The sequence below is a fragment of the Malaclemys terrapin genome, chromosome 6, assembly GCF_027887155.1.
Source record: "Malaclemys terrapin pileata isolate rMalTer1 chromosome 6, rMalTer1.hap1, whole genome shotgun sequence".
Lineage (NCBI taxonomy): Eukaryota > Metazoa > Chordata > Testudines > Emydidae > Malaclemys > Malaclemys terrapin.
Genome location: NC_071510.1, coordinates 11201523 through 11224339, shown reverse-complemented (window position 1 = coordinate 11224339; position 22817 = coordinate 11201523). Strand labels below are relative to the sequence as shown.

Here is a 22817-nt window from a genome sequence, read left to right as displayed (position 1 = left end):
GGGAATTTGCCTTCACCTCCGATTAGATGTTCCCCAGGAAAACCACTTCACACTTTCTGTTCCTAAAGTCCATTCTTGTCTGGCACTTTGCTCAATATAGTTCTTTGAACCCCCAGGTCTCACATCTGTCATGTCTACCCCCTCAAGAGCTAACATGCAGTCCCAGCCCTATACATAAACCACTAATTAATACAGAGAGACTTACATTTCATTCAATAAGGTCTCCCAAGGATATTGCAGGAAATTGCCAGATCAGACACAGTAGGTTCTGTTCTCCACTGAGTTTCCATGGCAGTATGTTTCATTGCGTCTTTCGAGTGACATTGGTTTAGAGTAACTCCGCTCAAGAGGGAATCATCAGTCATTAGCTTGGCAGCACCTAACAAGGAGAGCAGGAGCCTGGAATAAACCACCTAAATACCCAGAAGGGGGATTTATTTTCCAGCAGCAAACAAAGGAAAACAGACCCTTGAACAAACACCAGTGGGAGACATCTATGTATGTGTTTAATTGTGTAAACGGGAACAGCGGCGTGGGGACAAAGCAAGTAAGAGTGAGGATGACCACAGGGAGAGGAATATATGTGACATATGCTATATATGACACATCACAGTATATGCTCCCAGGGAATATGAGGACCTGAATTATAAACCACATCCTAGCAATGGCAAAAGGGGATTTTATTACCGTTTGTGTTTCACCAATGCCTAGTAGCCCCATTCTGCCACGTACTGCACAGGCACGTTGTGAGAGACCATTCCTGAAGCTGCAGTGTAAATAGACACGACAGACAAAGGAAGTATTGGTATCCCCATTTTAGAGATGGGAAACTGAGGCACGAGGTGATGATTTGTTCAAGATCACCCTGCAGGTCAGTGGCAGATCCAGGAATTAACCCAGCTTTCCCAGGTCCCAGTCCAGTGGGTCTCGGTTCCCCATCTGTAAAGCAAGCACAATGATACTTGCTCTCTCTGTCTGGTCTAGTTACACTGTAAGCTCTATGGGGCACGGGCTGTCTCTCACTAGGTGTCCGTATTAAGAGCTGTGTGAATAACAGATTTTTCAGTTTGCTGGCAAGGCCGGGGGGCGGGAGGAGAATGGTTTCAGGTTGAACCAGAAATGGAATTTTTCAAAATTTTCAGCGAGTCAAAAAGTGGAACAGAAAATCATTTCAGGTCGAATGAAGTGTTTTGTTTCTGCCACGTAGCTTTTTTTTGGTTTAAATTTTGACCATTTTCATGTGGTTTTGTTGTTGTTGTTGTTGTTTTTTTTCAAACGAAAGGAAATGTCAAAACACCAAGTTGTTTCAAAGTGAAAAATGGAAATTGTTTGATTTGTTTCATAATTTATTTTTAGGGTTTTTTCTGACCGAAATCATTTGGTGAAACCGAGACAAATTCATGAAACGTTTTGGTGTCATCAAAGCTACCTGATTTGTTGAAAAAAAGTTTTGCCTGAAAAATTGCGCCCAGCTCTGGTGTGCACAGGGGCTAGCCCAGTGGAGCCGGCCTGCGGTTGGAGCCTATAACAATGGCTGTCACACTTTGGTCTGTCTCTGCATGTTGCAGGTAACAAGGGCTGTGGCGTGTGGATAATGTCCTCCAGCCTCCCTCACATCACAAACAACCGAATTGGCCACAACAGCATCTATGGGGTGGCCGTGTTTTGCCGCAAGGACGATGCCAATGACTATCTTGCCAACCAAGGCGGCAACGAGAACTTCAACGACGAGGGCGAAGCTGCCAGCTGGGAGAATGACTTGGACAGCGAGGACGAGCGCTTCACCTCCCGACGGCCCATCAGCGTGGCACTGGTGGAGTCCAACAGCATCAATCACAATGGAGGTGAACGTGGCCCCAGCTGGGCCTGCCCCAAACATGCTGTCCAGGGACTGACTCCGTCCCCCCACCGAATCCCCCGAGAGAAGTGCTAGGGGTCTCAGTCACAGTAACCGTGCAGCTCTGAGTATGATGGAGCCAGGCGAATGGAGGAGCAGACTGGAGGGGAATGAGGGCTAGCGGTGGTAGCGCCTGGCACTGCCTTGTAGAGGACAAATTCAGTCTCTAGACCAGGGACTGGAGTTTGTCCAGTGCTGCAGCCATTGTATATAGGCTACAAAGGGGGTGGAAACAACCACTGCGGGATTTCCATCACTGGGATTTTTCCTCTCTGGGCATATCCCAGTAGAAGCATGTTACACCAGGCCCTGGCAGCCCCCAGGGTTGAAGGGTGGAAAGGAGTGTGCATTGTACTCTGGCTGGATATGAGCCCCGCAGAGAGTCTTCAGAGGGCCATTACAAGCTGTTGAGGCTTAGAGCAGCCATGGGGCTGCTCTGGGTTGTGCTGAAGCCAGAGAGGGCACTGGTCTGAACAACAACTCAGGAAGCACAAAGGTAGTTTAAAGCCACTTTCTTCACCCCCTGCAGAAAAGGAGCAGGTAGTCAGAGAGTGAGAAGGCTGCAGGGCCTCTGTGTTCATCCCTTTGGAAGGGAGATGGAGAAAAAGCTTTAACGTAGGGAGCAGCGTTGAGCTCCAAAGCGAGCCCCACCCAGCAGTCCTTGGATGGCAGGTTGATTCCTGCAAGAGGGTACTTACTGGAGCTTGTATGTGGGGGGGCAGGACAGGTGATGGGAGTAGTAACAGAAGATCAGGAAGACATGGGAAACCACAGCTGGGGTATGGAAAATCCCTCTCTCTACAGCCCTGAATAAAGGGTCAGCTTGAGTCTCAGGAAACCAGAGATGCCGCTCCATTAATGACCCCTTGGGCAGCGTCTATATTACTTCTACGCCAACTGCTAGCTCTCAGTTTCTATCACAGCAGTTTCTATCAGTATTGTTGCCCTCTCCCATTCCAGAGTCTGCCCAGTTCAGTGCTGACACCCTGGAGTTTATCATGAGAGCCGTGCAAAATGTCTGTAGCTTGTGAACTAGCCTGGCCTTGGGGCTGTATTACAAACGTCCGCTTTGTCCAAAGACAGCCTCCGAGTGGAGGCTCACCGATCCATAGCACCAACCCGAGTGCTGGTTAGCCTGAGTTCTTCTTAGCATTTTGGGGTTTATTCCTGTCCAGAACTCAGGGTGTTGAACAGTTAAGCACATTCAGAGTTTCCCAATCCCAGGCAGGTGGAAGAATTGTTTCTCTGGCTGCCCAGCAGACCCAGTTGTCTCGCCTGCCCTGTTTCATTCACTCGAACGAGTTCACGGACTTCTTTCCCCCTCTTTTGCAGCCGCAGGCTTGTACGTCAAGAGCAGCGAAGCACTTAACATCATAGCCAACGCCATCCATGCCAACCACGACAGCGGGGTTGCTGTGTTTCAGAGCAGCCAGCTCACACGAATCGCCAACAACAGCATCTCCTGCAACAGCCTCGGAGGGGTGCTGATCGAAAGCGAGGCCAGAGTGGAGCTACGTGGCAATGGCATTTATGACAACAGCAGCCACGGCATCACCTCCAAGGGCGACGGGGTCATCGTTGAGAACGACATCGTAGGCAACCGGGGATGTGGCCTCCAGTTGTTACAGACTGCGGACATGAAGGTGGGTGTTCAAACCAATCTTAGATTCCGAGACCAGAAGGGACCACTGCGAGCATCTACTCGGACCTCCCATGTAACACAGTCCTGTTTGCTCTATCCTAGAGCACATCTTAAAGGAAAACTATCCAATCGTCATTTAAAAATAGCCCATGATGGAGAATTCACCACCACCCTTGGTAAATTGGTACCATTGTTAATTACTCTCACTGTTTAAAAATGTGCCCCGTATTTCCAGTCTGAATTTGTCTCTCCTGAATTCATTAGGCTAGATGGACTGGTGCATTAGGAGGAAACCAGACCTGGGTTCAGTGCTGGTGTCCATCCTAGAAAAACGGTCAAAGTCCGTAGGTCTTAGCTTCTCTTCTTTGGATTTGTAGTGAAAGCTGCTAGTCATTTGATAGTGAACGAGAGAATTTCCATTCACGGAATACATCTGTAATGATAGTAATAGTACTTAACTCTTCTCCTCAGCAGGTTGCAAAGCTCTTTACAAAGGAGGTGAGGATCATATCCTCATTTTACAAAGGGGGAACTGAGGCACAGAGTGGGGGGGGGGGGAAACTGAGGCACAGAGTGGGCAGTGACTTGCCAGAAGTCACCCAGAATAGAGTCCAGCTCTCCAAAGTCTCTGTGCAGTGCTCATAAAAAGAACCATACTGAATCAGACCTCTGGTCCATCTCGCCCAGTATCCTGTCTTCCGACAGTGGCCAGTGCCAGGTGCTTCAGAGGAAATGTACAGATCAGGGTAATTTTGAGTGATCCATCCCCTGTCATCCAGTCCCAGTTTCTGGCAGTCAGAGGCTAGACACACCCAGAGCACGGAACTGCATCCATGACCATCTTGGCTAATAGCAATTGATGGACCTGTCCTCCGTGAACTTCTCTAATCCGTTTCTGAACCCTGTTACAGTCTTGGCCTTCACAACGTTCTCTGGCAATGAGTTCCACAGATTGACTGTGCGTTGTGTGAAGAACTTCCTTTTGTTTGTTTTAAACCTGCTGCCTATTAATTTCATTGGGTGACCCCTGGTTCTTGTGTTATGTGAAGGGGCAAATAACACTTCCTTATTCACTTTCTCCACACCAGTCATGATTTTATAGACCTTGATCATATCCCCCCTTAGTCATTTCAGAGCGGAACAATCCCAGTCTCTCTTAAATCTCTCCTCCTATGGAAGCTGTTCCATACCCCTAATAATTTTTGTTGCCCTTTTCTGTACCTTTTCCTATTCTAATATATCTTTTTTGGAGATGGGGTGACCAGAATTGCACACAGTATTCAAAGTGTGGGCGTACCATGGATTTATATAGTGACATTATGATATTTTCTGTCTTTCTTATTGATTCCCAACATTCTGTTCGTGTTTTTGACTGCCCCTGCACATTGAGTGGATGTTTTCAGAGAACTATCCACAGTGACTCTAAGATCTCTTCCTTGAGTGTTAACAGCTAATTTAGACCCCATCATTTTAGATGTATAGTTGGGATTATACTTTCCAATGTGCATTACTTATCAGCATTGAATTTCATCTGCCATTTTGTTGCCCAGTCACCCAGTTTTGTGAGATCCCTTTGTAACTTGTCGCAGTCTGCTTTGGACTTAACTATCTTGCGTAGTTTTGTATCATCTGCAAATTTTGCCACCTCATTGTTCACTCCCTTTTCCAGATCATTTATGAATATGTTGAATAGGACTGGACCCAATACAGATGCTTGGGGGACCCCACTATTTACCTCTCTCCATTCTGTAAACTGACCATTTATTCCTACCCCTTTGTTTCCTATCTTTTAACCAGTTACTGATCCATGAGAGGATCTTCCCTCTGATCCCAGGACTTTTTACTTTGCTTAAGAGCCTTTGGTGAGGGACCTTGCCAAAGGCTTTCTGAAAGTCCAAGTACACTGTATCCCCTGGATCACCCTTGTACAGAAGTTTGTTGACCCACTTTAAAATGTTAATAGATTGGTGAGGCATGATTTCCCTTTATAAAAAACAAGTTGTTTCTTCCCCTATAAATCATGTTCATCTATCCACTAGGCCACACTTCTGATTAATAGCACATTTGTCACTCCAATGTTGATTTTTATTTGACTTTGACTTTTTCCAGCGTAGGTAGCTCTGTGATTATTCCTTGTATCTGAATAGACAAGTGTGTCTTCCATGTGGAACCTATTTGCCAAAAAGAGAGCAATGGAGACAGCCAGAGACTGCGGTAGTCCCCTTGACTACCGTGGTCTCACTTTGCTTGTCTTTCTCCTACCCACCTGCTTTATTGAGTTAGTTGCTCCACTGCCATTGTTGTATCTAACCCAACGGTAGCCAAAATCCCGCCCAGAAGCCAAATGCAGCCCAAGGAGTTCTGCAAGATGGTCAACAGTTGCTTTCATGTTTAGTGTATTGGTGTGGCTAATGGGGACTACAGATCCCAGTATGCATTGCTCCATGTCCGCCTGAACAACCAAGCTACTTGGAGCAAAAGGGAGCATTGCACCTTGAGACCTCCAGAACCTGCAGGCTGCCCCACTGCATTAAAAGCAGGAGTTGCTGCAGTTTGCGCCGATGTTTGCAAACTAGATGCAGCAATCCCACTCCTCGTGAGTTGCCAGTGTTACCCTAAGGGTAAAAGTCACCTCTGTTCTAGTCTTTGATGGGGTGAAGCCACAGTAAGGTGCAATAGTAGTCTGTTGCAATAATCTTCACTGAAAAGGCCCCGAGAATGAACACGCAGAGAGCTCTGAGGTTACGCTATACAGATGGGTGCTCTCTCCTCCGTTCTGCTCATGAACCACAAACTCCTTCTGAAAAACATTCTGATCAGGGAACTGTTGTCATCTGGGCCTAACGCTAAACTAGACCTATGGAAACCCTAATCACACTGCTCCCCGGGTGCAAGTACCCCTGAGGGATTGAGGGAGAATTCAAATTGTCACGGGCCCCCAGGGGACACTGATTGAAGCCCGGGCTATGCTAGCTGCTGTTGTTGTTTCTCATGCAGACTTTAGCAAGGATCTGTTCTCTGTTCCAAGAGTCGCGTGAGAAGAAGTAAACAGTTTGCACTGTCCCTGGTGGCTCTGCCCAGGATAACAAGGACGATAGCAATTGGGACTGCTGCCCATGGGAGACGTTCAGCGGTGAGGGGATCCTAATTCTCACTCAGAGATTCCAGGGCCAGAAGGGATCATCTAGTCTGACCTCCTGCATAACACAGGCCAGGGAACTTCCCCACAATAATTCCCACAGCGGATCTTTTAGAAACACATACACTCTTGATTTATAAATTGTCACTGATGGAGACTCCACCACGATCCGTGGTAAATTTCTAGCAGAGAAAAGATCTCACACGATCCAATGGCTGAAAGTAGCAGCTAGACAAATTCAGACTGGAAATAAGGCTTAAATGTTTAACAGCGAGAGTAATTAACCATTGGAACAACCAAGCCTCTGGGTCGCTGGATCTCTGGGTGTTTTAAGCCTCTGGAGCCTGAATGGAGGGTGGTCACTGCCCAATCTTAGGGTCCCACGGCACACTTGTTTCTGAGACCTGTAACCCGCAGTCCAGCTGCCTAGCCCCACTGGGCACAGCACTGAACTTCAGCCAACACCATATTTAAACACACCCTCGCCCAGAACTCCGGCCCCAGGTGTGAGCCTTCTGGATTACAAGGACACCTTAATAAAACAGAATTAACAGCCTTCTGAACATGACTCCTTCAAAGTTCTGTGACCACATGAGAAACCATCCTGGAACTCTGTAACCTCCCCAGCCCATCTCTCTCTGGTCCAGTCTGGCCTAAACCTTGCTCCTTTGCTTAACTGTACTGGTCCTAGCTGGACATTTATCCCCCAGTTCCTCAGTGTATTTAAGTCCATTCTTAAATCTGTGTCTAGTCAGCAAAGCACTTAGGTATGTGGTTACCGTTGAGTATGTGCTTTGCTGAATAGGGATAGATTGCTGAATCAGGGCCCTAGACTTTTAAGATCTTTGGGGCTTTGTTTGTATTGATGACAGGTAAATAAATATACTAAAGTACCATGTACAACTGCAGCACTTCATTTGATTAGATCATGGGAAAGGCCACGTGGCCCCAATATTCTTGCCAGGTTCTGGTTGTGCCATGTTGGGATATTTTCCCCCCAGGTAACCAAGAACAGGATCCAGTCCTTCTGGGATTATGGGATTGTTATGCTTGACCAAACCAAAGGCCTGGTGCAGGAAAACCTGATTTTTCAAGGGAGGTCCAAGAAGACCATTTTGCAGCAGGTGTCGAATGCAGAAGATTGTATTGTGCAGAACAACAAACTCCTCACCTTCAAGAGCAAGTAAGCCCCTCGCACTGCTCTTTAACGATTCCCTTGGCCTAGAATAGCCCTTCTCAAAATGTGGGCAGTGACCCCAAGGAGAGGCCACAAGCTGGGGGCTTCAGGCCACGAGCCTGCTCTGCTTGCCTCACCCTCTTCTTCATTTGGGGCAGGTTTGCTCAGCTACTCCAGGCACCGGCTCCTGCAGGGCCAAGCTCTGTGAGGACCTGTGCAAAGGAGCCTGGGCTTCTGGAGACATAGGCTGGAAGCATCTTACTCCTGACCCTGGGAAAACCAGGCTCCCCACTGGGGAGAAGCAAGAGGCTTGATGCACCTTTTCTAACGCCGGCTCCCCGAATGCTCTTCCATTGGCTCTCTCCTAGCAGGCTTGTTCTCATATGTGGGGGTGGCCTCCTTTTCCCTGAACAGGGCCCATTGATTTCACCTGGCCTTCGAAGGGAGGTTGGAGGAGAGAGGAACAGGCTGATGTACCGGAGTGCACACCCCCGTTCCCCTGGTGGCGGGCGGCCCGTGAAACACCTGTAGACAGACTAGTATTCCACTCTGAGCTGCTGCCTGTTAGAAGAGCTGATCTGAGTGGATTGTGCTTCTGAATTTGTTCCTGTAAAATCACCGGCAGTGCACTCAGAGCCTGGGGCTGTTGCTTTCCATTGTTCTCAGTCAGACGAAAATCAGCACCACTCTTTGGTGGACGGGAAGGCAGGCGATTCTTGTGTGGGTTGGGGTGTATGTGTACAGTTCCAGGCCTGCACCCTTAGTGCATTCCTCTCAAGACCTAAATCAGCCATGACTACTGAACCCCCAACAGCTTTTATTTTATCCCAAAACAAACCTGTTCTTCCACGGAACCAGTTTAGCCAGGGTTTCTTTATACAGATTCCAGACATACACTTTCCCTCCGCCGCTCTCTTTCTCTGACCCGCCACATCCCCAAGACCTGCACTGCGCTCACATGGAGAAGGTGGTTGAAAAACAGGGAACAAAATCACACAAATGTGTTTGGATTCCCCCACCCCCATCCCCGCCCCCATTTTTTCTCATCAAAATTTGACATTTCATTGAAATTCCAAAATTTCACACACATTGTCCTGCTTGAGAGTTGGAACAAAATGTGTGTGTGTTTGTGTGTGTGTGTGTGTGTGTGTGTGTGAGAGAGAGAGAGAGAGAAGGGAGGGGAGATTTTCATAAATGTAATCAATTTACTTTCCCATGTTTTCTTTTGCATTTCAATGCAAAATTCCGACAATGATTTTCTTGGAAGTTTCCCAATTCCAAAACCATCAATCAGCTCTCAAGTCATTCCATTGGTGTCATTCCATTGGCTGAGAATGAAGCTCCTCCCCCTCCCCAATTGCTAATGGCTGCTTGTGGGGTGTTGTTTCTGTTTCTGCAGGTCTGACGTTGCATGGACCCTGGAGAACCCTCCAGCGCGACCTCACATCGAAGGCTCCACCCGAGGAACCTCCACGGCAACGAACAGTCAGAAAGTTACCACCATGTCGACCAGGATAGCTGCACGGATGGACGGAGGCTGTCACAACAACGGGAGCATCTTCTGCACTATTCTTTGATTCCCGTGTGAGTTTCTTCACCTTTCTCTTAGGCTGGTGCCACTGCAGAGACCAAGCTGGAAAGGGTCTCCTGTGCTCATTCGTTGCAAGAAGCTTTCAATGCGGGCTCTTTGTTTTAACCCCCCCTTCTTTTACCACTTTGGGATCTTGCCACTCCCGAAACATGTTACACACTAAATCAACAGTGGCAGGAGCACATTGCCATCCGCTTTTGGTTTCTTATTTGAGCCATTTGACCAATCTTATAGCAATTGCCAAGTAAATCCGTCGCCTTGGACAGACCACAATAATGCCAGTGTCTAGCCAGTTAGTGGCCTAGAAAAGGAACTGGGAATGAATTTTACTTTCCTGCCAGGAACTGGAACTGTTTCAGCTCAGCGGAAAGGCGCAGTCTTTGCCTGTTGCAGTGGCAAAATGAAAGGAGCATTGCAGTTGCATGAAGCCGTAGATTAGCAGGGCAAAAAACTAAACAGCAACAAAAACACCACTCAAAGTTCAGTCACAAGCAGGCAGAATGTCATGATGACTTAAAGAGGGCAAAAAGTACTCCATAGTGGCTTGTTGGCAGCCACCTGTACAGGGAAAAGTATGTAAAGAGTGCAGGATTTTAGAAGCTGATAATATGTCCTGTGTAATCTGGTTTATCTCCAGGAAATAATTGCTCGTAGCAATTCTGGCTTGCAGTGTAAGGTTTGCTGCTGCACTTGTGAGGCTCAAATGTCCAGACCTCCTCTAAGTCCTAGTGTTGGAGACGATGCATTGAGGCCCAGTCTGCGCTGGAGCTAAAATGGTCTTGAACAATGAGGACCAAATAGTAAAGTCAGGTTTCACACTGCAACTTTTAAATGCTAGGAGTTCATCTCCCCTCACAAATTCATCCTTCCCTGACAGCGGTCACCCGCGATTGGGCTTCCTGACCCAATGCTGTGACCAGGGTGAGAGACAAACATTCAAGAACTCTTTAAGTGGCAGGAGTGAAAGTGGATCAGTGTCCTGCTGTAGACAGACCCCGCAGTGCTTTTGCAAGGATGAACTGGGTCCTGGGAGTTCAGCTATGCAGGCAAGTGTGAAAGTCACAATGTGCTGCACCACTTAGTGACTATAGCATGAGAAATCGGGACAACTCCAAAACATTTTCTGCTGCTGAATCTTGGAGGTGAGTAAGAAATATGCAAAGGGCTCTTCTTTGCCCCTGATCCCGTGTGCAAACGGGGCCCGCCTGCCTGATGTACAGTTGTCCCATCTGTGCTTTTGAGGTATAGCATTGTGACTCCAGGCCCAGCAAGGCACCTATCTAGGGCTGGTACAGTTTGGCAATAATGGAAGCTGAAGCTTTTTCTGCCTTCTGCAGGATGTTGGAATTACAGGGCAAAGGAGGGTGTTGCTCTTTCACGTTTCAGCCTTTCTCACTTTGGGACAGAGCCTCAGTTAATCTCGTTGACTTCAGTGGATTTATACCAGCTGGGGACCCTGATCTTTCTCTTCTTTTCAGGAAAGTTCTAGGCTGAATCTTCTCTATCCACTTCACACTGTCTGTGACACACATCCTGGTCCAGACCCCTTGCTGGTATAAATTGACATGACTCCACTGAAGGATCATTGACTCCATTAAAGTGAAAGGAGCGATGCTGGTTTACACCAGCTGAGGATCTGGCCTCTTATGATTTTTTTTTTTAAGAAAAACAATTGTTTTATGTGAAAACTTTTGTAATTAAAAACTGTATATGACAACAATAAAGTGCTATATTTTAAGGGGTTTTTTTAAACTGTTTTATTTTGCAAACATAAGGCAAACACTAGAATTTACAGGTTGTCACTGGCATTTCTGAAGGGTTATACTCCATGTGCATTTTATATAACAACCTGGTATATGGATTGTGCCAGCGCTTTTCCAGACCCAAAGTCCAGAGTTTGTCAAGAGACCAGAGGCCTAGCAAACAGTGATCAGCTAAGAGAAGGCTGGGGTAAACAGATAATTTTGTTTTGCTAAAATAAGACAAGTCAGCAAATTACCAGGTGTTGGAGCTAAGAACTAAATAATTGTGTCTTATTCAGAGTTGTAGATTGAACAAAGGATCCCTGTTCCTATTGTGTTAGTTTCTTCTATAGGGAGACGTTCTTCCCACAGATCCAACCTTGAGTTTATGAAAAGTTGGCACATGTCAGTATAAGATGTGGCATCCTCCCCTTCCAAGAGACCGATGCTTGACCTCTACACGGTGTGGATTTATGTCCTTCAATTTTCCAGACATAAGCGGCTAAGGGCCCAAATGTTTAAACATGCCTTGTGATTTTGGGCGCCTCACCTGAGCTGCCTTAAAAGGGACCTGATTTTCAGAACGTGCTGAGCATTTGTCCTTTGAAAATCACATCCCATGAAGGCATCTCCGGTTGAGCACCCAAAACCAGTGTCCTGAAATCATTAGTCACTTTGGCAAATATAACCAGTGTTACTGACCAGAGGTTCTCCATACCCATCCACATGCCACAACCAGAGGTGCGTGCACTCAAGAAAGCCACATGAGCTGCTTTTAAACAAGAATATGAAAGTAGAGAAACGATTGACCAGAATCATTTAATCCTTAACTTCCTCAGATAGGTGCTTGCATGCAGGGGCCCGTCAGCCTGCACCTGCGTGGCAAAGTTCATTGCACACAGCTCAGGCTCCGAGGGGATTTGCTGAGCGGTAGTAACTTAGTAAGACTCTTCTGAAAACTTTTCTGATTTTTAACACCCTATTTCATCCTCAGGCTTCATTCACACGTGGGGCCAGATCCTCAACTGGTGTCAATGGGATTAGCACCCCGAAGCGATCAGCCAGTCAGATCAGTGCTTGTGAGAGTCAGGCATCGCAAGATCAGGGGGCCAGATTTTCAAAGGTGTTTAGGAGCCTTAAGATCCCAGGGTGGGACTCTGACTCAGCGTTGCAACAGGTTATGTCTCGCTGCCCTGCTGCCTGGTGGCATCCACACCCCGAATGAGGCTTCCAGCTGCCCTGTACAAGGTCTGAGGAGAGCCAGGCACTTGAGAATGAGATCCACAGAATCCAGGAATAGTGAGGAGAGGGGTGTGGCCTAAGCCCAGCCCCTCCAAGGGCCAGAGGGAGGGCCCCCTTCAGTTCAGGATTCTCAGCCACGTACCCTCCCTGCAGCCAGGTCAGCTGTTTTTCAAGAAAAACTGAGAAGGGGGCGGGAGGGGGCAATGCTGCCTCTGTTTCCCCACTCGCCCAGTGATGAGGAGAAAGGCCTTGTCCTTGGCTCTCCCATCTCATAGCTGAGGGCCATGACCACTGGGCTAGGGGATGTTTTTTAGTGGGGCAGCGTTGTGTAAACACTTACATTCCGGCCTAATGAATATGTGGAGAGCTCAGTGATTAGGGCACTGACCTAGGCCAGAGCAGGCCATCTCAGTTGGTTAAGGCCTCACATGCACGTTGAGGCCTTAACCACCAGGATAATGGGGGTGGGAGGATGTATAGGGTACCTGGGCAGGTGGCAAGGTGTAACTCTGTTAGTGGTGCTAGCCCACTGTGAACAGGGCCATTCAGGAGTGAAGCACACCTGTTGTCAGAAGGACCTGAAAAAAGGCTGCTGTCAAACACGGTGCCAAGCAGGTAAAGAGCTTAATTAAATCAGCACAAATTGCTGGAGTGTTAGGGCACTAGACGCTGGAGCCAGGCGGGCTTTCAGAGCCTTATTCAGTATAAATCCAGCAATACATTTCCGATAGCAACGTTGGTAATTGGTGGAGAAATGCATTTTGCAAAGAACAGCTGCTTTGGGCAAGCTGAGAAGTGGGTCTGGCAGGTTGTAATTTACAGATAACTTCCGCGTTCTAAATAACCAGGGAAACGCAGTAATGACAGATTGCATAAGGGGCTGTCAGCCGGTGGAACAAAGCACGGGTCAGCGTTGAGCAGCCGAACTGAACACATTTATTTTTGCCCGGACGTGAACAGACTGTAATGGGCAGGAGATGGCAGCGGCCACGTTTGGGAGACCAGATTATTAGACCAGTGGTGAAGCTTGGTCTTCTGAAGATGTAGCTCCTGATAAGCCCACACTAGAAACCGAACCCCCAACCCTCCAGAGTGCTTTTGCAAGGTGAAATTTTGGCATGTTTGCTCTGTCGGTAGGCATCATGTCGCACAGAAGTGCTACAGTACGTATTCTAGCAGGACACACAGATACATGCCTTGACCCCAATTCTCTTGCACTAGGGGGAGAGGGACAAACGTGCTTTAAGACCCACCTTTGTGGCCCCATAGTCCGGGGCTGTGCAGGGCCCTGTCTGGCCCTTGGTGTCATTTAGAGTAGTTTCAGGGCTGTGCTAACTTACCCACTGCTTCCCGTGGCCCCTAGGCAGCTGTGAACGCTGACCCTCTGACCCCTTCCCAGCCCTGGCTCACTCTCGGTGCCAGCAGCATGGAGTAGGGCTGGTGTACAGCCAGCTTTATGCTGGCGGAAAGGCCCCTGTGCAGGGTCTGTTCTCAGGGCCCTGTTTCTGACCCCCTGCTGGCACCAGAACAGCGTAACAGGGCCATAGTACAAGTGGGCACCAAGCCCATTCTCTGTAATAGCTCTGTGCTATGCTGCCCTTCCCCGATCTCCCAGACTGGTGCTCCTCGGCCCCGCTGCCCTGCCAACACCAATAACGAACAGGAAACCGAAATCCTTCCAGTTCCCAGCTGCTTTGACGGGGCTACGATCCAGCCCAGGGTCCCACCCCAGCTCTTCAGCCAACTTTTGCTCCTAGGAGGCTGCATTGAGAGGCACACGCATAGAATGTCCCTTGACTTGGCTAAGCTGACACAGTCCAGGGGGGAGATACTTCAGTTATTTTGTGCTGGGCTCCAAATAACTCCTGCTGTTTTGTTCTCACGTGTCGCTGTCTCATTATCACAACACGCCCCAGGTAGAGTAGTTAAGGGCGGCTAATTAACCACACCATCTTTAGACTAAAACCCTTCCAAATTTTCCCAATTAGATTTTCCACAGTAGCATTTACAGTCCTTCAATCAAAACCTCGGCCTTGATCAGCCCGTCTGTAATCTCTGTGGCATTAATTAGCAGCCTCTGCCCAGAAAGTTGGGTACGTTTTCTATCACTTTTAATGACTGACTGCTCACAGCACTTACCAGAGTGCGCAAACGGCTACAGCGGATCCTGAGAGAGTTTCTGTGGGAGCCTCAGAGGCCCGAGTCACTCCCTGAAGTGAATGCACAACAGAAAATAATAGGAATGGACTCTAGCTGTTAAACACTTCCTGCTTCTTCCAGCTTACGCTGGCTTTCCTCCTTGGAGATGAGCTGCAACCTTTGCCAGGATCCCCCATCCTTGCTGAATAGAACGGGCTAAGATTTTCCAAAATAAGTGCCCCCCCCAATAATTACTGAGGCGCTTAAGTCCATGTTATTCCTAAGGCCTGGGTCCTCAATCCATGGAAACCAATGGGAGTCTTTCCTTTGACTCCAATAGGCTTTGAATCAGGTCCTTAATGAGTTCCCCATTGAACTGAATAGGAGCTGCTGGGGGCTCTGCGCTTCTGAGCATAAGAACAGCCCTACTGGGTCAGACCAAAGGTCCATCTAGCCCAGCATCCTGTCTTCCAACAGTGGTCAATGCCAGGTGCCCCAGAGGGAATGAACAGAACAGGGAATCATCAAGTGATCCGCCCCCTGTCGCCCATTCCCAGCTGCTGGCAAACAGAGGCTAGGGACACCATCCCTGCCCATCCTGGCTAATAGCCATTCATGGACCTATCCTCCATGAACTTATCTAGTTCTTTTTTGAACCCTGTTATGGTCTTGGCCAGTGGTGGGCAACCTGTGTCCCGCATACGGCCCATCAGCGTAATCCCATTGCAGGCGCGAGACATTTTGCTGATGTTTACAGTCTGCAGGCATGCTCCCCTTTCCCCCCCCCCCCCCCCGGCAGCTCCAAGTGGCCATGGTTCGCTGATGGGCTACATGCACCCCTCAGGTTGCCCACCACTGGTCTTGGCCTTCACAACATCCTCTGGCAAGGAGTTCCACAGGTTGACTGTGCGTTGTGTGAAAAAATACTTCCTTGTTTGTTTTAAACCTGCTGCCTATTAAGTTCTTTGGTGACCCCCTGGTTCTTGTGTTACAAGGAGTATTTAATCCTTATTTACTGTCTCCACTGACCTCTATCGTATCCTCCCTTAGTTGTCTCTTTTCCAAGCTGAAAAGTTCCAGTTTTATTAATCTCTCCTCATACAGAAGCCGTTCTATACCCCTAATAATTTTTGTTGCCCTTTTCTAAACCCTTTCCAATTCCAATATATCTTTTGAGATGGGGTGACCACACTTGTATGCAATAGTCAAGATGTGCGCATACCATGGATTTATATGGAGGCAATACGATACACCTCTACCCCGATATAACGCCGTCCTTGGGAGCCAAAAAAATCTTACTGTGTTAGGTGAAACCACGTTATATCGAACTTGCTTTGAGCTGCCGGAGTGTGCAGCCCCCCCCACCCCCGAGCACTGCTTTACGGTGTTATATCCGAATTCATGTTACATCGGGTCACGTTATATCGGGGTAGAGGTGTATTTTCTGTCTTATTATCCATCCCTTTCTTAATGATTCCTAACATGCTGTTTGCTAAATCGGGTCATTCAGGTAGGTACCTGCATATGGATTTGGGAGCCTGGCTGTGGCCACCTGAATAAGCACATGGGGGCAGAAAACCCTGGAAACAGGTTTTTTTTTCTGAGCTCCTGCATCTTCTATTCTAGCTGAGGATTGCGTTGTGGTTCTAGCTTTCCCCTCACCTCCCTGCAGGAAATCTGTTCCTAAAAATAGGGTTAGTACCTCCAAATCCGCTATTCATCCATCTGCATTCTGCTGTATGCCTGGAACACTAACAGCACAGGCTAAGCGTCCAGAAAAAGACTAATCCACTTCTTCTTACTTTAGAATACCGTGTGCCAGCAATTAAACAGGCTCCAGGGGGAAATGGTGCCTTGTTCCTGCAGATGGCCAGGAGTCAATACGTCAGCTTCTCCTGCCCTGGGCTGAGTTACATTGTGATTTTAGCTTATGGGATGGAAACAGGGCACAGGCTGGGTACCAGGAGGTACAGCAGGGCCATGTGAAGAAATGAGTATGAATAACTTTTGTTTTGATTTGCTCCCTGCTAAGCTTCCCTCTTCCTCTCCTCCCGCCACATTTCAACAGCATAGCTGGAGCCTCCACTTCCACTGAGGACTGAGTGACGGCCTGGGTTCTACGATTATGCTTAAAGGATTTCAGCAGAGCAAACAGCACTACACCGGTCTGGTTGGGTGACTAGGGTAGGTATGATGATAACCAACGGGCCGGCAGGACATCTTGCCATGTACATGCTCCATTCTCTTTTTGTCAGGTGTCCTCTATTGTCTATTCTCAGCAAAGCTGAAAATTTGACAGTGGGAGAATAGGATGGAGAAAAGCTGTAACGTTTTTGCTGGGTGCTTTGGCGTAGAAGAATGACATCAGCTCTATACGTAACTAGAAAAATGCTGAACTTCCACTGATTCCCTCTCATCACATTTAGCAACGGTGGGAAATTGCTGAAGTTCAGAAAGCCAGCGGCACGTGCAGGTTAGGAACGATACGCTCCAGCCAAAAACAACTGAAATAACACCAGCTAACGCTGTTGCTAACGGTCACAAAGCAAGTAAAGGTAGGAATCAAGGGTAGGAGGAGTTCTCACTCCTTCATCTGACTAGTTAGAGGGTGAGAACGTCCTTTTAATATGAATTACAATACTCTCCCAGAGGCACAGACCGTAAGAGAGGAAGAGGAGCTGATCAGGTTAGAAAGTCGGGACTCCTCGTTTAGGCTGCATACCCACAAACCACATTTGTTCAGCAGACTGGGTTGGCCAGAGCCTTCATTCCCCTGCCTGCCTTCTTTCACAGACTGGATGGGGCCACAACTGATCCAGTACTAATGGAAGTTTGTGAGGTCTGCATGGCCTCTCCTCCCTCCTAGCCACCCCGTATCCCCTAAAAGCATGGGGGTAGCTGTATAGAAAGAAGGAGAGGGTTTTGGTTTATTTTCAAAAAAGGACTGATTACAGGGATGAACATCAGCCCAAACCCATTATTATGATCAGCCTTGTCCAGTTCCAAGGGGGTCTGGCAAAACAGCCCTTCTAGGAGCTCAGATTTCGAAGTGGGATCAGGAAACTGGCGTCCGCTTTGTTCTTGCAGAGGCTTCTGCCCTGTCCTTTCAGCCGGTGTTCTCCTCCGTGAGATATGCACAGTAGTCCTTTATTTCATCTTCCTGCGCTTCCGCTGGCTCCCGGCTGGCTTGTACACAGGTAAGGGCAGAGAGAGGGTGGCCAACTTGTGGTCTTCATCGTCCGTGAGTCCTGAAGGCCCCTTCCTTTTGGAGATCTTCAGCCTCATGGCTTTAGCGATCTCCAGTATTCTGACAAAAATAAAAAACACCCGTATCAGTGAATACATTCCAGTGTCAAATCCCAGACACTCAGTAGCACAAGGCATCCTGCTGGATCAGAGCAATTAGGCTTTCACCTCGGCGGAGCAAGAATCAGGTCAGACACAAGCAGTAACTTGGCTCTGTGGCTGTTCTCTGGAGCAGTGACTTGGCACTATGCATCTCCTTGTATGATGGAAGATCCAGTTCTAGAAAAGCCCACCGTGGAAACAGCAGGGGTGATTCTGATCAGGAGCCAAGTAAAAGCAACAGGACTTTGTGGGCCAGCGGGAAAGCCATTGGGCTTGGCCTGCCCAGCTTTGAAAATAGCCTGTTGCTTTATTTAGTGGCTCATTATCCCAAGTGTGTGAGAGTTATTCAGTCCATGCCAGGCAGGGGAGAGATGAAGTAAAAGCAATCTACATTTTGGAACAGGGTCACCGCTCAGGTATTTATTTATTGATAGCACCGCATGCTGCCCTGCAGAAGAGCCCAGCTGATTTCCAGCCACTCAGCCCTGGAGGAAAGAGAGAGAATGTCCTAGGGTGCTCAACTGCAAACTCTTTTGCCAGTCTAGGGTGCAGCGTTGATGAGCTCTAAGAGACCTCAGAATAGAATTAAAGCAGTAACACGTCAGCAAGGAGAACACGTAGAACTTTTTAATCAGGGATGCAAAATCCTTACTCAGAGAACTAAATCAGTCCTGAATAGAACGATCACAGCAATTTCTCATCCTTCCCGTGGCACATGGAGCATCTGAATGTGATTAACAATGCTGCCTGTTACAGCAAAAGTCCTAGAATCTCACTTTAGAGTGTACAGTAACTCCTCACTTAATGTCCTCCCGCTTAATGTTGTTTCAAAGTTACATCGCTGTTCCATTAGGGAACATGCTCGTTTAAGGTTGTGCCATGCTCCCTTATAATGTTGTTTGGCTGCCTGCTCTGTCCACTGTTTGTAAGATTCTGTGGAAGAGCAGCGACTTTATAAGAGAGCATTGCACAAGTTCCTCTTCTCCGCCACATCCCTGTCCCTCCCAGCGCTTCCCCGCCGCCAAACAACTGTTTGGTGGCGGAGGAAGCGCTGGGAGGGAGGGGGAGGAGGTGGAGTGGGGGTAGGAAGAGGCGGGCCTCAAGTGGAGCCGGGACGGGAAGAGGCGGGCCTGGAGCATCCCCCAGCAAAGTCGGCGCCTGTTCTTCTCCGGGGAAGCCGCCGCTGCTACTGCAAAGGTGCTTCCTAGCGTCCTTGCCTGCAGCGGGCTGTGCCTGTGTGGGGTAAGCCAGGGGCACTTCCCAACCATAGTACAGTACAGTCCTATACAGTATATAATGCCTTTTGTCTGCCCCCCAAAAATTACCTTGGAACCTCATCCCCCGCATTTACATTAAATCTTATGGGAAAACTGGATTAGTTTAAGATCGTTTCACTTAGTTACATTTTTCAGGAACAGAACTACAACGTTAAGTGAGGAGTCACTGTATTCGGATAGATGCAAAGCTTGCATGGGGGATCAGTGTTTCAGTGAACAATGCCATTTGCAAGGAGATTAAAGAAGTGGCTTTTTTCCCGTCTGAGTCTCACTCTGACTTTTGCTTTTCAGACTTCTCTGTGCTCATTTTTTTAGGATCCCCCAAAAAGACAGCTGTACAAGTCAATCTTTCGTGCCTAATGCGGCTCACAAAAGGCAGCGTGACCTTTCCAAAAGCCATTTACTTCATCTTTAAAAATGGGGTCTAATTGGCTTCAAACACTGCCATTAAAACCATTATTCCACATCAGTTCCAAACAGCAAAATTACTGGCATCAGCAATCACTGCCACATGCACAATGGAGTCACCCTGTGAAAAGTCAGGCAACTAATAGATCGGATCACTTCCATTTGCCATTGGAATTTAACCGTTCTAGTCGAGAATCATTTCATTATTTTCTACAGGATTTCGTTATGGGGAATAATTGATTTCTTGTTGGAGTTGTTAATTCTGCAGGACACAGATCTCGAGATGGATTTTTCATACCCTGCAATAGCATCTTTAGAGATCTTGTCAGGAAGGGTCATCCTGACGAACCAGGTCAAGCTACAAAGCACGTCCTTGGAGTAGCTATTTCTCCCACCGAGGTGCAGCAAGCCAAGCATGGTTGAACTCAAATTGCTGACCGGAGGCCAATACATTTCAATTCCAGTTGGTATTATGCAGCTGCTCTCTGTGCTAACAGCCAGTCTCCCCAGCCTGGAGGTCAAGGATTCCCCTAGTGAGTCCATTAGATTAAATCAAGAATTGATCATAATTGTATTCTCCAATGGCCTGAATCACACCCTTTTGAAGTCAGTGGAAAGAGCCCTCTGAATTTTATGGACTCTGGATCAGGCCCTGATTGAGACGTATTGATAAAGGCACACTTAATACTCAGTATCTATGGCACAGACATATTTCTTGTCCCATGGAAAATGAAGCGCTAGGAAGTAACTTCTCAATGAAGATACCAGAGCAAGTGTTCTTCATTAAGGACCCGATCCTGCCCCCTCCAAATCACCACAGTTATTCTTGGTAGTCCCAATTAGCCAAACCCTCATCTCCTGATGCGGGTGCAATTACCCTTCCCAAATTTCAGGAAAACACATCTCCTCTGCACCAGGCCCAGGCAAGGCATTTCGGGGGGACTGGATTACTGGCTGTGCCAAGGGGGCATGTGTTCACAACTGGTTTTGTTTAAAAACCCGAGTTCCAATCTTTATGACAGAGACTGTGGCCTCCTGGCAATTAAACACGGATCATGGACCCAGCAGGGAGTCAGAACTCTGCTTCCCTCTTGTCGTGAGAAGGAGGAGAATAGACTGAAAAATGCAGAGTCACTCAGTGGACTGGGACTCAGAGTTCTACTGGCTCTGTCACTGGCTTGCTGAGTGACCTTGGCCAAGTCACTTTCCCTCCGTGCCTCAGTTTCCCCATCTGTAAAAGGGGACAATGATGCTAACCTCCTCTGTAAAGTGCTTTGAAATCTACTGATGAAAAGTGTTCGATAAGAGCTCAGTATTATTAGTTATTTTTAAAATTACCCCATTACACCCCAACCCTGCATGGAGCACTGCCTGGGTGCGCCCCACTGACAAGAACGGGGGGAGCCTGCATGGTCCTCAGGGCAGCATCTGGATCAAACATCCAACTGCTCAATTGAGGAACTGAACAAACCCCCCCAGTGCTGCCTTCCTCCCCTGACACCCCAAGTTTTTTTAAAATGACTGAGCGCTTGGTGTTCCTACAATGAACAGAAACGTCACTCACCTGTTCTCGCGGAGTTTCATGTCCCTCTGGAGCACAGTCAGGTCTGTTTGGAAGTTGTTAATGTGCAAGGCTAAGGCGATGACGTAGGCTGTAATTTTAGCCTTCATCGAAGCAGAGATTAAATTCTGGATACTGGAGAATAAGAGGGTAGGGGAAAGAGACAAAATGTGACACTTTTTCACAGAGCCAAAGTATAACCCTTTGGGATTGTGTCTGCCTACATCTGACGGCAAGACCTGGGATTATATTCCTAGTAAAAGGGATGGGGAATACTGGTGACAACAGCAGCACCCTTTCCACTACCAGCCCTTTTGTGAATGACTGAAAAACTGTGTGTGTCAAATCTGTGAATAGTTTTGGGTCGACCAAAACTGCAATTTTCATCAAATAATCTAGTGGTCTGAAAGATTTCACCCAGCTCTAGTTATAAATCAACACAGCTCTCGGGGCAGACGGGTTTAGAGGATTGTTTTTCATGCTGACGTGGCAAATTTATGTTCAAAACCTCCTGGCCACTTCATAGTAACGCCGATAGCATGAAGTGTGAAGAGACAATGCCTGTAAAGCAAAAAAGTTTGGCCCTTCTGCACACAGCCAGCTAGGTGGAAGCCAACAACATTCAGTAAAACCACAAGCAGCTTCTTGGAAGCGTTATTTAACTAAAACAGCTCCGCAACTGACCCCGCCCCCCGGCAGATGCTTATTTTAATTACTTTCCGTGTGTCCATGTCCTTTGGACAGCCTTTCCTGACTCAAACCTCTGCATTTCTAAATGTGTGTATTCTGGCGCCTCCTGCTGGCAGTCACTAAACTGCTGAAAGGCTGATCCGTGGCCAGCAGGCAAAGAATCAAGTGCCACAGCTCTGACCAGTGTCCAGAACTTTTCTTTTAATGCTGCAAACTGGAGAGATTGGTCAGAGGCAGGCCCAGCGGGGGGCTTTGGGAACCCCAACACAGGCATGTACCATGGGGAAGAGGTGAAGTCCTAAACGTGCTTTAGTTTAGTGTTCTGGAACCAGCCTGCACTACGGTGGCTCCACAGGGTCGTGGCCTGGGAGGTACAATGGCAGCTGGACCTCCCAGGCAGTACCTTAGAACGGTACAGTGTGTGCTCTCCTGCTTTCCACTCATAGGTGTCTTCTCCTGGCTAGCCTCCTCTAGGGCACAAGCCAGAACTCCTAGGTTCTATTCCTAGCTTTACTGCGGCTGACCCTGCACAATTCACTACACCTCCACTTATTGGGCTAGCGTCTCTGCTCTGCAACATCGTGCTCAGAGGACCAAGGAGACTGGAGAGGAGCATCACAGTCTGGCTAGTCCTCCTGCCAGCCTGACATGCTCCCTGGGGTTGGGAATGGGGGAGGAGGCTGCGAGAGGGTGCACAGGGTCCGCACAACTCCCCAGCCAACGAGACATAGCAAGTCTTTCCTTCCACTGTGCTGCTGGAGTGGAGCAAAGAGGCTGCCCTGCCAAGGCAGCAGTGATGGTGCATTAAGGTCGCAGGGCTGCTGGCAGGTTTCATTCGCGGATGTCTGTAAAATGCTTCAGAAAGAGAAGGCCCCAGGAAGCTGTGGGTCTTGTACGTACACGCACACACACATACTTCATTAAATGGGGTTAGTTAAACTGACACAGGCCCCTATACGGGCAC

At 48.1% G+C, this 22817-nt stretch overlaps 2 protein-coding genes across 5 annotated transcripts in view; one reads left to right on the top strand and one right to left on the bottom strand.

The window, feature by feature from the left end:
* FBXO10 (F-box protein 10) overlaps window positions 1-11184 on the top strand; it is a 63393-nt gene extending 52209 nt beyond the window's left edge. For 3 of the 4 annotated variants that reach the window (XM_054032898.1, XM_054032897.1, XM_054032896.1), the window contains 4 exons: window positions 1569-1844; window positions 3230-3540; window positions 7680-7861; window positions 9255-11184. In XM_054032898.1, coding sequence (XP_053888873.1) covers window positions 1569-1844; window positions 3230-3540; window positions 7680-7861; window positions 9255-9432 — 947 coding nt within the window. In that variant the 3' untranslated portion in view covers window positions 9433-11184. The remainder of the gene's footprint in view (window positions 1-1568; window positions 1845-3229; window positions 3541-7679; window positions 7862-9254) is intronic. The other variant, XM_054032895.1, reaches the window with a different exon arrangement.
* Window positions 11185-17472: 6288 nt separating this feature from the next.
* POLR1E (RNA polymerase I subunit E) overlaps window positions 17473-22817 on the bottom strand; it is a 29000-nt gene continuing 23655 nt past the window's right edge. The window contains exons 11-12 of the mRNA XM_054032882.1: window positions 21167-21298; window positions 17473-17876 (exon numbers count right to left, since the gene is read on the bottom strand). Coding sequence (XP_053888857.1) covers window positions 17717-17876; window positions 21167-21298 — 292 coding nt within the window. The 3' untranslated portion in view covers window positions 17473-17716. The remainder of the gene's footprint in view (window positions 17877-21166; window positions 21299-22817) is intronic.